Consider the following 15601-nt stretch of genomic DNA (forward strand, 5'->3'; position numbering starts at 1 on the left):
TGAGTGCCACCTCCAGCCCTTCCTGGGACACCTCCAGGGATGGGCACTCCAGACCTCCCTGGGCAGCCCCTGCCAAGGCCTGAGCTCCCTTTCCATGGGGAAATTCCTGCTGCTGTCCACCCTGAGCCTCCCCTGGCCCAGCCTGAGGCCGTTCCCTCTCCTCCTGTCCCTGTTCCCTGGCAGCAGAGCCCGACCCCCCCCGGCTGCCCCCTCCTGTCAGGGACTTGTGCAGAGCCACAAGGTCCCCCCTGAGCCTCCTTTGCTCCAGCCTGAGCCCCTTTCCCAGCTCCCTCAGCCGCTCCTGGGGCTCCAGCCCCTTCCCAGCTCCCTTCCCTGCCCTGGACACGCTCCAGCGCCTCAATGTCCCTCCTGAACTGAGGGACCCAGAACGGGACATAGCCCTCGAGGTGTGGCCTCAGCAGTCCCAGCACAGGGGAAAGCATCACTTCCTCAGCCTTGCCTCTGGCTGATACAGAGATGACCTCATCTGGGGCAAAACCTCGAACAGATGAGTGGGAGTTGGTCATAAATCGATTGGCAATTAGGAAAAAGGCTCATCTGCAGGGTTGCAAAGGCTGGAACTGGAGATAATGCAGGCAGGGCCCCCCAGATTCTAGCCTGGGGGTGGCTCCATGTCCCTTTGCTGGCTGGCTGACATTCCACACTGCTAGGGAAAAGGCTGGAATAAAGCTCACCCCACTCTCCTCCCCGGTGTATCTGCACCGTGCAGCTGGAGAAAAGCCGCACTGAAGACACTGAGTGACTGGAATAAACACATGAACTATTGGAACGGGAAATCCAGACATTCTCCAGTCGCTGCTCCCACAGGTCATGGAGCATGGGGGGTGTTTGGGACAGAGAATGCAGCCATGGCCTTGGGGGCACCCACCAGGCCCATAAGGCTCAGTGCCCCCCAAAACCCACAACAGCCCAGGAGATACCACCACTGGGGCCCATCCCCTTCAACCCCATCCCATCCTAATTATCTGCATCTCCACTCTCATGCCAGTTTCCGTTCTCACCCCAGCAACACTGGAAAACCTCTGGGTGACTGCCATGAACAGGGTCCTGGGCGTGTCCCAGGTCGGTGGCCCCACACCTGGGGGAACCAGTGCTCCACAGGCCACTTGCTGTCACAAGCCCCGACAGTCACAGCTTCACCCCACAACCCGTGGCTGCCCATAGGGCCCCACAGCCCCCCAGCGCTGAGGAGGGAGCAGACATGGGCTGTCTCAGGGCAGCAGCATGATGTGGTCACCCAGCCATGCAGGGGTGCCCTGGTATCCTGGCCAGCCCCCGCCCATACCCCGAGAGTTGCACAGATGGGGGGAGGCGATGCCCTCAATCAGACCCTTTATTCCGAAGGGCTTTACACAGCACAGACACACCATCCCCTCCCCATGCACAGCCCCCCCAGCCCCACACCCCGGGGGTTGCATAGAGGGCGGCTGGGTGGGCACCAGGAACCCCCAGGGGGCCGAGGGGGGCAGAGCCAGCCCGCCCCGCGACCCCCGCCCTGCGAGCCCCGGGGGCCCCCAGGGTCCTGCCCTGCTCCCCCGGGGCGAGGGGCGGCCACTCGTGTCCAAAGTGCAGGCCCGGCCTCGGCCCAGCTCCGCCCCAATAAATTAAAAAGGTCGAGTCCGGGGTTAAAAAGGGGGCCCGGGGGTCACTCCTCGGGGGGCTCGGTGAGGAAGGGGGAGGTGACGGCGTGGGCCTGGGCGATGGCTGCCAGCTCCTTGAGGAACTCGCTGAAGATGACGGCGCAGTACACGGCGTTGCGGACGCGCAGGGCTTCGCCGTTGCCGCGCCGAGGGGGCCAGAGGGTGCAGCCCCCCGTCCCGCAGCCCCTGCAGCGCCAGCTGCGCCGCATGCCGTGCGCGGGTCGGGCTGTTGGCGTGCCGCAGCAGCAGCTCCCCCAGGGACGGCTTCCGGCTGCGGGCTGGGGGCACGCGGAGGGCAAGGATCAGGGGCACTGGGCGGGGGGGTACAGGGGGGCATACGGCCCCCAGTGCAGCCCCCAGCACCCCCCAGAACCTCCGCCAGACCCAAGGGACAGCTCCTGGCTGCGGGCACACAGGGGATGGCATCCAGACCGCTGTGCAGCCCTCAGCTCCCCCCCACAACCCCCAGCCCCTTGCACGGACTCCAGCCCTCCCTATCGCACAATGCACAATCCTCGGGCCCCTCCCCAGGCCCTGCGCAGACCCCACACCCCACCCAGACACCAGACTTCCAATGCAACCCCCAGCCCCTGGGACAACACAACGTGCAGCCCCCAGCCCCACGTGCCACTGCCAGCACAACCCCAGCCCCCCACACAGACCCCAGCCCCCCATCCAAGGCCATGCCCTCACCCAGGGTGTCAGGGCGCCGCAGGGCAGGGACAGCCCCGGGCCCCTCAGCCCAGTCCAGCCGCCCCCGGGCAATCAGGGTACTTCTTGGCCTTGAAGAGCAGTGCTGGGAAATCCTCCTGACTGGCAGCAAAGCTCTCGATCTTGTTCTTCACCGAGCCCAGCACCTACAGGACCACAGGATGGGGGTCCCCTCGGGAACAGGGGTCCCCACAGGAAGGGGGGTCCCCATCGGATGGGGTTGTTCCCTTGAGCACAAGGTACCCCTACAGGAATGGGGGGGGTCTCCACAGTAACAGGGGATTCAGGGAGTAGGGGGATCCCCGTCTCCAGAGAGGTTACAGCCATGTGCCTGTGGCACTTAGGAATACGGGGCAGGGGTAGGCCGGGCAGCACAAGGGGGGAACTCAGTGATCTTGGGGGGCTGTTCCAACGCCTTCCCATGACTCCATGAGCGCAGGGGTTCCCCGGGGACCATACCTGGAGCAGGGACTTGACACTGGGCTGGAAGACCATGTTGGTGTTGAGCAGGAAGGAGCGGAGCAGGGGCTGGGGGTAGCAGGCCAGCTGGGCCACCAGCCCCGTCAGCAGGAAGTTGACATACAGTGAGTTGTGGGGCATGTTCTCCAGCTTCCCGAACAGCACCGACACGAAGGGGCCTGGGGACACAGGCGCATCAGGCAGGGCCCTGCAGGGAGCTGGGACCCTCCCTGTCCCCCCGTGCCCACCTGTGAAGGGCTGGCTGGGGGGTGGCCCCACCGCCCGCGGCGGGCTGGCCACCACCTGCGCCAGGGGGTCTGGGAGCCGTGGTGGTGCCCGCCCAGTCCCTGTGTCCCCCTCGGGCAGCACGGTGAAGCTGGCGAAGGCCTCCTCCTCCTCATGGGACAGGGGTGGCTCAGGGGGTTCTGCGGGGCTGGCTGGGGCCCCCCCCACACCCCCATTCTGCATCTCAGCCTCAATCTCACGCAGCTCCTCCGTGAAGGTCTCAATGGAGACACCGGCGCCGGGAGGCTCGGCAGGCACGCGGGCCAGCAGCTCCTCCAACAGCGAGTCCACCGAGGGCAGAGGCTCCCAGCCAGGGGGCTGTGCCCGGGGGGCCCCATTCGGTGCCCCCCAGCGCCCTCGCCCTGGGGGCTCCGACGGACCTTCTTCACCACCACATCCCCCTCTGGCCGCCCCAGCTCAGCCGCCCCATGTGCCCCGTTCACCAGTGTCCCCCTGTCCCGGGGCTCAGGGCCAGGCCCCCAGCGCTGGGCTCATCACCCCGAGGGGCCCCCCAGCGCCTCCCGCGCCCCCTCCTCGGGCAGCCCCCGCTTCTTAGTCCGTGGGGTGGGGGGTCCTGGGGGCCGTCCTGGGGGCTGTCAGGGTCGGGAGTGGGGCTGGGGGCACGGGGGTCCTCGCCATCGTAGGGGGCCGACCAGACGCGGCAGGCCCAGGCGCAGCGGTCGATGCTGTGCCGTGCGTCCCGCAGGTATTCCAGGTAGTTCCTGTCCAGCTCTGCCACCTCATCCCGGGGGCCAGGCCGGGAGGGGCTGCCCGCGGGGGCCCGGGGGAGCGGGGGGCTGCAGCCTCAGCGGGGGCCGGGCTGGCCTGGCGCATGAAGAAGGAGAGGCGGGACGGCGTGGACGGCTTCGGTGCCGGGGGGCGTCTGCACCGGGGCTGCCATGGCCTGCGGGATGGCGGGAGTCAGCACCCGGCTGGTGCCGGGGGGAGCTCAGGGTGCCAGGGGATGGGGGATGAGGCTCAGCACCGGGCTAGGACAGGAATGGTGGTGTCCCAGCGGCCATGGGGACTGCACAGGGGAGCTCAGTGCCAGGACAGGGCTCAAGAATGTGGGGATAGCACGGCATGGGGGACTGTGCCAGGATAGGGCGAGGATGGGGTTCAAAGTGCCACAGGAATGGCACCAGAGGCTCAGGGTCCAAGGGGAGAGCAAAGCAGAGCTCAGCAATGGGACAGGATGGGGCCAGGGTGTGAGGGAGGGGGGCCATAGGGATGGCACAGCTGTGACTCATCAACAGGTAGGAGCAGGGATGGGTTACAAGCGGCTGTGGAGACCCCAGGAGGAGGCTCCACATCAAGTCAGGAGGCAGACAGGGCCTAAAGGGCTGCAGGGATAGCATGGGACAGCTCAGTGCCAAGCCAGGGTAGGAAGGGAGTCTGAGGGGCTGCAGAGATGGATGTTGGGAGAGGGCTCAGTGCCGGGACCCAGGGGGGATGGGGTGCGAGGGGCCATGGGGAGAGGGCTCAGCACCAAGCCGGGGCATGGAGGGGCTCTGAGGGGCCACAGTTGCATACCCCTGGCCCGGGAGGGGGCTCCTCATCCCGGTCGTGGGGCGGTGGGGGCTCTCGGGCCGGCAGCAGCGCGGGATTAGCGACAGGAACTTAGCCGCTGTCTTCCCATAGATGTCCAGGTCCCGCACCGCCCGCTTCTGGCTCAGCATCACATGGCTGCAGGGCAGCAGGTACCTGGGGGCAGGGTGGCACAGGGCAGCTGCAGGGGAGACACAGGGACGAGGACCCTGCACAGGACCCCAGCCCCTTCACAGGGGGCGAGCGACATGGCTGCCTCACATCCGTGTGGGCACTCCCCAGGCCCATCCCAGAGGAGCCCCCAGAGTGGGCGGGCCAGCAGCAGGTGACCCCTGGCCCCCCTCAGCACCCCCCCCAGCCCCTGTTACCTGAGCACCAGCTGCAGCATCACATCCTCGCAGTTGAGGCTGAGCAGGGTCCGGAAGAGGCTCAGGGACACCATGCACAGCTGGGGACAGTGCGGGGTGTCAGAGGGGCAGCAGAGTGGGCAGGCGGCAGTGCCACCCACCCCATGGCAGGACAGGGGAAGGGGATGGGAGCGGGATGGGACAAGGATGAGGATAGGGATATTGGGGACAAGATAAAGATGAGGGTGGGGATGTTGGGGATAGGGATGCTTGGGATGGGATGGAGATGTTGGGGGCCATGGGGGGCCACAGGGCTCACTCGGGAGTTGCTGTTGATGCGGCCCACCAGCGTGTCCAGGATGGTTGTGTTGTCGTGCCGGTGCAGCAGCACGAAGCGCAGGAAGGTTTTCAGCAGCGCCGTCTCACTGACACTGCGCAGGAACAGGTCCAGGTACGCTGTGCTCGCAATCATCTCCTCCACCGAGGTCTGCAGGACAGGCATGTGGAGCCAGGCATCACAGGGATGGGCAGCACGGGGCCCTGCCCGCCCGCGCGGGCAGGAGACCCCCATCCCACACCTGCTGCCAGGGGCCCCTCACCTTGTGCAGCGCCGGCCCCATGACAGGCACAAGGAACCCGTTGTGGACGTAATCCACCAACTGCTTCTGCACCAGTGGGTGGGCGACCTGCGGGGCCACAGGGGAGTCAGGCAGCCCCCTATGGGGCTGGGAGCCCCACACAGCTCCTGGCAGCCACTCAGCCCCACCTGGATGACGGCATTGCAGAACTCAAGCGAGTTCATGAAGAGGACGAGGGAGGAGACGCCAATCCAGTCTTCACGCCGCAGGAAGTGCCAGTCATCTCCTCGCACCTCGATCTTGCGGGGCAGGGAGGAGTACAGGGCGCTCAGGCCCGTGGCCAGCACCTGGGAACACATGTACTCGGCTGCCCCGCAGCCCCTCGGACCTCTGGCTGCTGGACCCAACCAGCCTTCCCCAAACCCTGGGAACCTGCCCCCCACAGGAACCTGCCCCACTCCAGTGCTCCAGGCAGGGCAGCTGGGCTGGGCCCTGCATTCACCACTGACCCCAGGGAGTGGCCCCCCTCATCCCCAGAGCTGGGCCCGCCATCATCTCCAAGCCTCCCATGAGAAACAAGTCCCCCCATCATCTCCAAGCACCCTGTGCCCAGGCCCCTCATCCCCAAGCACTCCATCATCTGTAGGCTACTCTGTCACCTCCAAGCCCCCCCATCACTTGCAGACCTTCCATCGCCCCCAGATCTCCCATCATCTCCAAGCCCTCTATCCCAAAGCTCTCCATCATTTGCAAGCTTCCATCACTCCCAAGTCCCCCATAATCTCCAGCCCTGCCCCCCCCCACCATCCCCAAGCCAGGGCAGGCCTTCTCCCTCCAGGCCTGTCCATGGCTCTTGCCCCAAGGGCCCAACCCAATCCTGCGCCAGCAGTGCAGGGTCCCAGCACTGTCCCACGGCGGGGACATTGCCCTGGGGAGGGGGACACCATAGCAGGAAGAGTGGCATCACCCCAGGGAGGCGAACACTGCCCCAAGGACAGGGATGCCACACGGGGGATCCATACCGGGCAGAAGTAGGAGTTGTCAGTGATGGACTGGGCCACGGCGCGGTTGCTGGCCGACATGGCCATGATGAGCAGCAGCGCGTCACGTGCCTGCTGGCCCCGCGTGCCCTCGTGGTGGATGAAGGGGATGAGGAGGGAGAAGATGATGAGGTTGGCGGGGCCCTGGTCCGTGTGGCTGTGGAAGAAGAGCTCCAGGATGGCTGGCTCACGGGCCACGGAGACGCAGAGCTGGTTGAGCAGCAGCACCAGGCTGTTCTCGAGCGGGGCCGAGGCGGGCTCGGCGCAGACGCTGAGCAGGCGCAGCAGTGGCGTCAGCACTGGCTTGTGCCGCAGCAGGGGCTGCCGGGCCTGGCTGATCAGCATCTCATACAGCTTCAGCTGCTCCACCTGCCAACAAGGACAGGGGGAAAAGGTACAGAGACCACCAGGTCCAGCTGTTCCTCCAGCACAGCCCAGCCCACTGAACCATGTCCCCAGGTGCCACATCCACATGGCTGTGAATCCCCCCAGGCCTGGGGATTCCAGCACTGCTCTGGCCACGTGTGACAGGGCTGGACAGCTCTTTTCATGAGGAATTTCCTCCAGCACCACAGAGTTTTCAGGGTGGCTCGGGTTGGAAGTGACCTTAAGCCCATCTAGTCTCAACCCCAATCCAATCCAACCTGAACATGCCCTGGGGCAGCACCCTACCCTTGGCCTGGCTGACCCTCAACCCACCACCTTCACCCCTTGGATCCAGCCTGTCCCAACCTCCCCACATACCTCCCACCCCTGTAGACCCCTCTGCTCCCCCCACTCAGACCTTCCTCTCCTCGGTGAAGTCTCCCTGCAGATGCCAGCACAGGAGCCGCTCCAGCAGGTTCTCAGCAGCCACAAACTCCAGGATGGGCCCACAGGCCACGTCCCCGTCCCCCTGTGACTTGTCCCCGTCCCCGTCCCCCCAGGGCCGATCCTCAGCCAGCAGGTTCAGCATCTGGTAGGTGTTGTTGCGGACAGCACTGAGGTCGTCAGGGGCCGGTTTGCTCCCACGCCGCTCCAGGATCCGCAGCACCTGTGGGAGGGGACTTGGCAGCGGGGGCTGGGGACTGGAGGGTTGGGGGGATCCCCACTGCCCCCCACCCCACTCACCTGTGCCCAGTGGTTCTTGAAGACCATGAGGCAGGTCTCGGGGTCAGCAGTGACAGGGGGCTGCAGGCTGGCACTGCGGGGGGCTCGCTGCCCACCTGCCCGTGGGGTCAGCTTGCTAAGCCAGCTCATCCTCTCCATCAGCACGGGGTCACGGACAGCACCGGGGCACCCGACCGGTCTGGATGCGGCCTGGCACCACCGTGGGGGCACAGGGGAGTGGGCGGGACGCCAGGGTCCTTTCTCCATGCTGCTGCCAGTGGCTGGGCTGCAGGGAGAGGGGCCATCAGAGATCCCCAGCCCAACCACACGCCTGGCAGCAGGGATGGAGGGAGAAGGGAAAGTAGGACAGAAGCCAGGAGGGAAGAAAGTCAGGAGGAAAGGAAGGCAAGCAAGAGGAAAGGCAGGCAGGAGAGCCAGAGCACTGGGAACTGGGCCGGGTGAGCATGGTGGAGCAGTGGTGGCTGGAGGACTCTGGATCCCAGCCCTGCTCACGCTCAGTACTGGACTTTAGACCGGGAGCTGGCCCAGCATGGGTGTGGGGAGTACCCAGCAGCCCGCAGGGACACCGGGACAGCTGGGACAGCTGCCCACCCCCATGCTCAGCAGCACCCACAGCCGGTGCAGCACGACAGCACTGCCGGGATATTTATAGGGCCCCATGCCCTAGCACCACCACTGCCACCGCAGGCACCAGCACGGGACTGAGCACTACGAGGCTGCAGAGCTGGGTTTGTGGGGACACCACAGGGGCCCCTGAGCTGTGTGTGCCTGGGACACCACAGGGGCCCCTGAGCTCCCTAAGGGCAAATGGCTTTGAGAGCCAGTGCCACAGCCCTTGCGTGGGGCTTGGGGAAGTGAAACTTCCATTAAAGACACCCCAAACCACAGGAGCAGGAATGGGAAGTGGCTGAAGCTGGGGCAGCGGGACACGGCACGGGCAGGGCCTGTCTATTTATACCCAGCACAGCCCGTCCCACCCACAGCCAGTGCTCGTGTGGCTGCTAAAGTTAGACCCGCTGAATGCCGGGGCAGTGCCAGCCCTGGGACCTGGCACTGCGGCCCCACAGGAACACTGAGGCAAAGGCCACGATGTGGCACACCGTGACGTCCCTAGTGCAGGGACCCATCTGACACGCAGCCAGAGCCATGCTGCTGGGACAGGGACACCAGCTGTCACCAGCACCAGTGCCCCCACAACCCAACCTGGCCGTGCCCGCCATGTGCCGAAGGACCCAGCCACTGGGGCACAGCACGGGGCCATGGCACCACAGCAGGGGCACCCCAGTGCCACCCGGAGGGGCTGTGGTGGGGGGGCAGCCTCGGCCCAGGCACAAAGTAGCCAGAGCACTGGGGGGTGACCAGGTGCCACCAGACCAGGGAAAGGGACGCTGCAGGCAGGGACACCGAGGGCACAGGATGACAACCAGGTGCCACCAGGGCAAGGACAGGGACACCGGGGGCACGGCCACCATGCACAGAGGATGGCACCCAGTGCCAGGAAGTTGTGGGTGATGATCGCCGGCCCCTCCGATGCACCGGGAAACGGAGCACGGTGTGGGGGTCGCCGGGAGGCGCCGGTGGTCCGGGTGAGGCAAGGGGCTGTCACAGCCCGGAGCTGCCCCCGAGCCGGGGCCGCGGTCCCCCAGCCCGCGGTAGGTGCTGCTCACTCGGGCATCCTCAGGCCCGGAGCCACGGAGACACCGGGACCGGGACCCCCTCAGGCTCCGGGGTCACGCATAACCGGGACCCCTCGATACCCCGGGGCCGGGCCGCCTACCTGGGTCAAGGCCGCGGCGGTCCCGTCCCGTCAGCGCCGCACCTGCGGAGGGCAGAAGAGGCGTCGGACGCGGGGCCGGGACCCCCCGGAACCCCCCGAGCCCCAGCGGGACTGGGCCCCTCGCCCCACGGCACCGCGGCCCGCTCAGACCCGTCCCCGTCGCGGTCCCCTCATCCCCGACACCGCCCGGGCCGGCCCGGTCCCTCCGGCCCCGCGCGGCCAAGGGCGGGCGGCGGCCCGGGCACCCCGGGACCGCGGCGGAAGGGCGGCTGGACCTGCCCCGAGGCCAGCCCCGCTGCCCACGCCCGCCGCTCCCGGTGTCCCCATTCCCGGTGTCCCCGTTCCCGGTGCTCCGGTGCCCCCGGCCCCTCCCGGTCCGCCCCAGTGCCGCCGCTCACGCCCGCCCCCGCCACGGGCCCCGCGCTCCCGACGCCATCTTCCCGCCGCGCCCGACGCACCCGCGCGGCGTTGGACACGCCCACCGGAGCCGGGGACACGCCCACCGGAGCCGGGGACACGCCCACCGGAGCCGGGGACACGCCCACCGGAGCCGGGGACACGCCCACATGCCTCGGTGGGCGGGGCCTCCCGGGAGAGCCGAGCGCTCATTGGCTACTCCGGGAGCGGGGCGGGACCGGGCGGGGCCGGGGGCGCGTGGGAACCGGGAGCCGGGAACGGGGAAAGGCGGTACTGGGGCCCCCCCGGAATGAGGCATCCCCAGAATCCGGGAACCCTCAGAGCCGGTCACCGACAACCGGGTACCCAGGTGCTGCGACTCCCGGCACCGAGAACCCCAGTACGGGCACCACCCGCAACCGGGCACGCCGCTGGCCCGGGCATCCCTGTTCTGGGATCCCCCGTAACTGGGCACCGGCTACCCTGTACTAGGACCCCCTGCACCGGATAGCCCCTGCACGCTGCACGTCCCGGAACTGGGCACCCCGGAATCGGGTACCCCTGTACCGGGACCCCCCAGAACCCCTGTACCAGGCGCCCCAGAAACGGGCCCTCCCTGGCACTGATAACCTTGTACTGGGCGCCCCTCTGCCAGGTAACCCCGTACCGGGCACGGCTCTGGCCCGTGCACCAGGCACTGGGAGCTGCCACACCTCTGCACAGGGCACTGCCTGGCACCGGCTGCTGTTCCTGGAGACGAGCCTGGCCCCCAGCACACTCCTGGCCGTGGCTCCGTGCCCCAGCATGCCCGGGGGAGCTGGCACAGCGGCTGCCTCAGCCCGGGTATCCCAGGAGGCCGGTGGGTACCCTGGGGACCCCACGTTGCCAGGACACGCCCATGCTGCAGGAGCCCCGCGGTTGGGTCCCCTTGGCACCGCACTTGGCACCGGGGCAGGCGGCAGCACCTGCCAGGCGCTCAGGTGCACAGGACCCCCGCTATCAGGACGCACAGGATCCCTGCTGTGAAGGATGCAGACCCTCGGCTCCCTCCTGTCCTGCCACTGGGCCTGGCTCCGGCCCTGCAGCACGTCTGGATCCACGGCCGCGGCTAGGGCTGGCACCGGCACCAGCGCCGGCACTGGACATGCCACGGGGTGAGCAGGGCGTGGCTGCCTCCCGTGGGGTTGGGGGTAGGGGCACAGCAGGGACCCCTCAGTCCCCCAGGAGCTGGGGGTCTGGCTGAGCCTTAGAGCCACTGGCAGCCGGGGGTGAGCGTGGGGCAGAGGGCTTCCAAATGGGGATGGAGTGACCCCAGGTCCCTCTGTGCCCCCCAGCCACACTGCCACCCCTCGGAACTGGACCCTGGACCCCGCCGGGGACTGGCACTACAGATGGATCAGCCTCATGGTTCTGCCCATCCTTTACAACTGGGTCATCCTCATCCTCAGGTGCCAGGCAGTATGGTTGGGGTGGGGGTGTGGGGTGTCCTGGCCCCGTCCCAGTGATGCCTCATGATGCCACTTGTACTCCAGGTGCTGCTTCACCGAGGTGCAGGAGGCACACGTGGGGCTGTGGCAGGCCCTGGATGGGCTCAGCGATGCACTGTACCTGCTGGACATGGCTGTGCACCTCCACACAGGTGTGTACAGACACAAACACCCACAGGTGTGTACAGACACAAACACAAAGATGTACAGACACAAACACAGAGATGTACAGGTATGTGCACACAGACACACAAAGACACGGGTGTGTACCCGCACACAGACACACAGGTCTGTACATACATAAACACAGGTGTGTACATACACATACACAGACACACACAGCTGTGCACACACACAGATGTGCACATACACACACACAGAGATGTACACACAGACACACAGGTGTGTACATACACATACAGAGACACACAGGTGTGTACACACACACACAGAGGTGTGTACATACACACACACAGACATGCAGGTGTGTACATACACACAGAGACACACAGGTGTGCACACACACACACAGAGGTGTGTACATACACACACACAGACATGCAGGTGTGTACATACACCCACAGGTGTGTACATACACGTACAGAGACACACAGGTGTACACACTCACACACACACATACACACAGAGGCAGGCATGCACATACATGCATACACACACAGACACACACACATACACACAGAGGTGTGTACATACACACACACAGACATGCAGGTGTGTACATACACCCACAGGTGTGTACATACACATACAGAGACACACAGGTGTACACACTCACACACACACATACACACAGAGGCAGGCATGCACATACATGCATACACACACAGACACACACACACATACACACAGAGGTGTGTACATACACACACACAGACATGCAGGTGTGTACATACACCCACAGGTGTGTACATACACGTACAGAGACACACAGGTGTACACACTCACACACACACATACACACAGAGGCAGGCATGCACATACATGCATACACACACAGACACACACACATACACACAGAGGTATGTACATACACACACAGACATGCAGGTGTGTACATACACCCAGGTGTGTACATACACCCACAGGTGTGTACACACACATACAGAGACACAGGTGTACACACACACACACATACACACACAGGCAGGCATGCACATACATGCATACACACACAGACACACACACACACAGAGGTGTGTACATACACACACACACAGACATGCAGGTGTGTACATACACACACACAGGTGTGTACATACACACACAGAGACACACACAGGTGTGCACACACACACATACACACACATGCAGGCGTGTACATACAAGCATACACACACAGAGACACACACGCACGCACTCCCACCCGGTACAGCCATCACCCAGCCCCACACAGAGAACATCTGGGTGGGTGGTTTTGAGTCTTGGCACCCACCGCTGACCCCCTTAGCCCCATGGCAGCCCAGGGAACCACCAGTGACATCCCCCAGGGTGCCCATCCAGGGCTCCTGACCCCTGCGTCCCCCCTGTGCCCCATGCTGAGCACACACACAGACACCAGTGCCTCGTCCCCACTGTGAGCCTCCTCCCATCACAGGGAGGTCCTGAGCAACCCCTGCCCCTCAAACCCTGAACCCCCTGTAGTGCCATGGCTCCCCTGGCTGCCCACTCAGGTTTCCTAGAGGATGGGATCCTGGTGCAGGACGTCAGCCGGACGCGGCGGCGCTATCTGGGCTCCTGGACCTTCCCCTGGGATGTGATGGCTGTGCTGCCCACCGAGCTGCTCTGTCTGCTCCCAGGGGTCCCCAGGGTCCCAGGGGTGCCAGCAGCACGCGCCAACCGCTGCCTACGGCTGCCGCGGCTCTTCGAGGCCTTCGACCGGTGCGAGACACGCACGGGATGGCCCAACGTGTTCCGTGTGGCCAAGCTGATGCTGTACCTGCTGCTGGGCATCCACTGGCATGGCTGCCTCTACTTCGCACTGTCGGCACACCTGGGGCTGGGCGTTGACCCCTGGGTCTGCCCCAGCTTCACCCGACTGCTGCGCCGCTACCTGCACAGCTTCTACTTCTCCACACTGGTCCTGGCCATGGTGGGCGACACACCAGCCCCGCAGCGCGAGGAGGAGTTCCTCTTCGTCACCGCCGGCTTCCTCCTGGCCATGCTGGGTTTTGCCACCATCACCGGCAACATCAGCGCCGTCATCGTCAACCTCAGCGCAGCCGACGCCGCCTTCTACCCAGACGTGGGGCCGATGCAGCGGTACCTGCGGGCGCGGGGCGCGGGCGGGTGGCTGGTGCGGCGCGTGGTGCGCTGGCACCAGCACCTGCGGGCACAGCGCAAGCTGCCGGCGGAGCGGGAGGTGCTGCAGCACCTGCCGCAGGGCCTGCAGGCCGAGGTGGCAGCCAGCGTGCACCTGGCAGCCCTGCGGCGCGTGGGGCTGTTCCGCGGCTGGGAGCACAGCGTGCTGCGGCAGCTGGTGCTGCGCCTGCGCCCGCAGGTCTTCAGCCCCGGCGAGTTCGTGTGCCGGCGTGGCGATGTGGGCCGCGAGATGTACTTCATCCGCGAGGGCCGCCTGGCTGTGGTGGCCGAGGATGGTGTCACGCAGCTGGCCGTGCTGGGCGAGGGGCTCTACTTTGGGGAGATCAGCCTCATCAACATCAAGGGTGAGCTCCACACTGCACCCTGATGCCGCCCATGGTCGCCTTGGGCTCACGGCCCCCTGCCCCACAGGCAACATGGCAGGGAACCGGCGCACGGCCAACATCCTGAGCATCGGGTACTCAGACCTGTTCTGCCTGGGCAAGGAGGACCTGACAGAGGTGCTGGCTGAGTTCCCCTGTGCCCGTGCTGCCATGGAGGCCAAGGGCCGGGAGCTGCTGCTGCGCATGGGCCAGCTCAACACTGGAGCTGAGGTGGCAGCAGTGGCGGCCGAGGCCGAGGCCGAGCGGCGGCTGCAGGGGCTGGAGGTGGCCCTGGAGGGGCTCCAGACACGGGCAGCCCGACTGCTGGCACAGCTGGAGGCCAGTGCCCTGCGCGTGGCCCTGCGCGTCCAGCGCCTCGAGGGGTGGCTGCACCTGTGGCAGCAGCGACGGGACAGAGCAGCAGGGACAGATGGGGCAGCAGGAACGGCCTCACCGCAGCAGCCTGCCAGGACACAGGGCCCTACTGGGGGACAGGGCCCCCCCAGGGTACAGGGTTCAACCAAGGCACAAGGTCCCCTCAGGAAACAGGGTCCCTTCAAGGTGCAGGGTGCCCCCAGGGCACAGGGTCCTGCTCAGGGACCAGGTCCTGCAGGAGGATGGGGTCCCACTGGGGTGCAGGGCCACTCCAGGGCACAGGGTCCCCACAGAGCACAGGGTCCCAGTAACATGCAAGGTCCCCCCAAGGCACACGGTACCCCCATGGTGCAGGGTCCCCTCAGGGCACAGGGTCACATTGGGGCACGAGGTCCTAGTGGCACATATGGTCCCAGGGGGGCACAGGCACCCCTCAAGGCATGTGATACCCCCATGGTACAGGGTCCCCTCAGGGTACAGGGTCCCCTCAGGGCACAGGGCCCCCCCAGGGCACAGACTGGGGCACGAGGTCCCAGTGGCACATACGGTCCCAGAAGGGCACAGGCTCTCCCCAGGCCACAGGGTCCCTCTGGGTCACAGAGCTCCAGAGGGGTGCAGGATCTCTCCGAGGCTCAGGGTCCCACCAGGGTCGGGGTCCCACGAGGGGTGGGGATGCCGAGGGACTAGTTCCGCAGTGCTGAGGGGTCACCTGGAGGGGGACAGCAGCGACAACTGTTGTCGGGTGACACCGACAGCTGCTGCTGCGGGACGGGGACCGGGACGGGGAAGGAGCCGGGATGGGGACGGGTCAGGGTCATGGAGTTGCGGAGTCGGGAGCAGCTCGGGACCCCCAGCCCCGCCGGGGCATGCCGGGGTCAGCCGCAGGGACGCGGTGACAGACACCGCGGTGACGGCAGCCGCTGCCGCTAGAGCGCTCCCGGTCTGGAGCCTCCCCACGCCCCCCGACCTGCCCGGGACTCCGGCCGCAGCCCGGTACTCCCCGAGCCCCGCTCCCGGTACTCTCCATGGCCCCGCCCGTTCCCCCCGCCCCGGGCTCCCCCCGGTCCCGCCTCCCCCGCGCCCCCAGCACCCCCCGGGCTCCCCCCGCCGCCGCCACCGCCCCCC

General features: G+C 66.3%; 2 protein-coding genes across 2 annotated transcripts; one reads left to right on the forward strand and one right to left on the reverse strand.

The window, feature by feature from the left end:
- Positions 1 to 1336: 1336 nt before the first annotated feature.
- Positions 1337 to 9938, reverse strand: FHIP1B (FHF complex subunit HOOK interacting protein 1B). Its single transcript, XM_039554192.1, is given in 19 exon segments — positions 1337 to 1832; positions 1834 to 1939; positions 2355 to 2430; positions 2432 to 2518; positions 2832 to 3010; positions 3080 to 3461; positions 3464 to 3708; positions 3711 to 3896; positions 3899 to 4020; positions 4650 to 4820; positions 5033 to 5112; positions 5331 to 5498; positions 5611 to 5697; positions 5778 to 5936; positions 6612 to 6998; positions 7414 to 7662; positions 7740 to 8004; positions 9517 to 9559; positions 9915 to 9938. Coding segments are annotated over 17 exon segments (3096 nt in total). The 5' UTR covers positions 7986 to 8004; positions 9517 to 9559; positions 9915 to 9938; the 3' UTR covers positions 1337 to 1666.
- On the forward strand, positions 9251 to 15372 carry CNGA4 (cyclic nucleotide gated channel subunit alpha 4). Its single transcript, XM_039555830.1, has 8 exons — positions 9251 to 9325; positions 9421 to 10090; positions 10255 to 10375; positions 11247 to 11360; positions 11445 to 11551; positions 13091 to 14083; positions 14151 to 14608; positions 15232 to 15372. The coding sequence occupies exons 1-8, from the start codon at positions 9251 to 9253 to the stop codon at positions 15370 to 15372; spliced, it is 2679 nt and encodes an 892-aa protein (XP_039411764.1).
- The last annotated feature ends 229 nt before the right edge of the window (positions 15373 to 15601 follow it).

This window comes from Corvus cornix, chromosome 1 (genome assembly GCF_000738735.6).
Source record: "Corvus cornix cornix isolate S_Up_H32 chromosome 1, ASM73873v5, whole genome shotgun sequence".
NCBI lineage: Eukaryota > Metazoa > Chordata > Aves > Passeriformes > Corvidae > Corvus > Corvus cornix.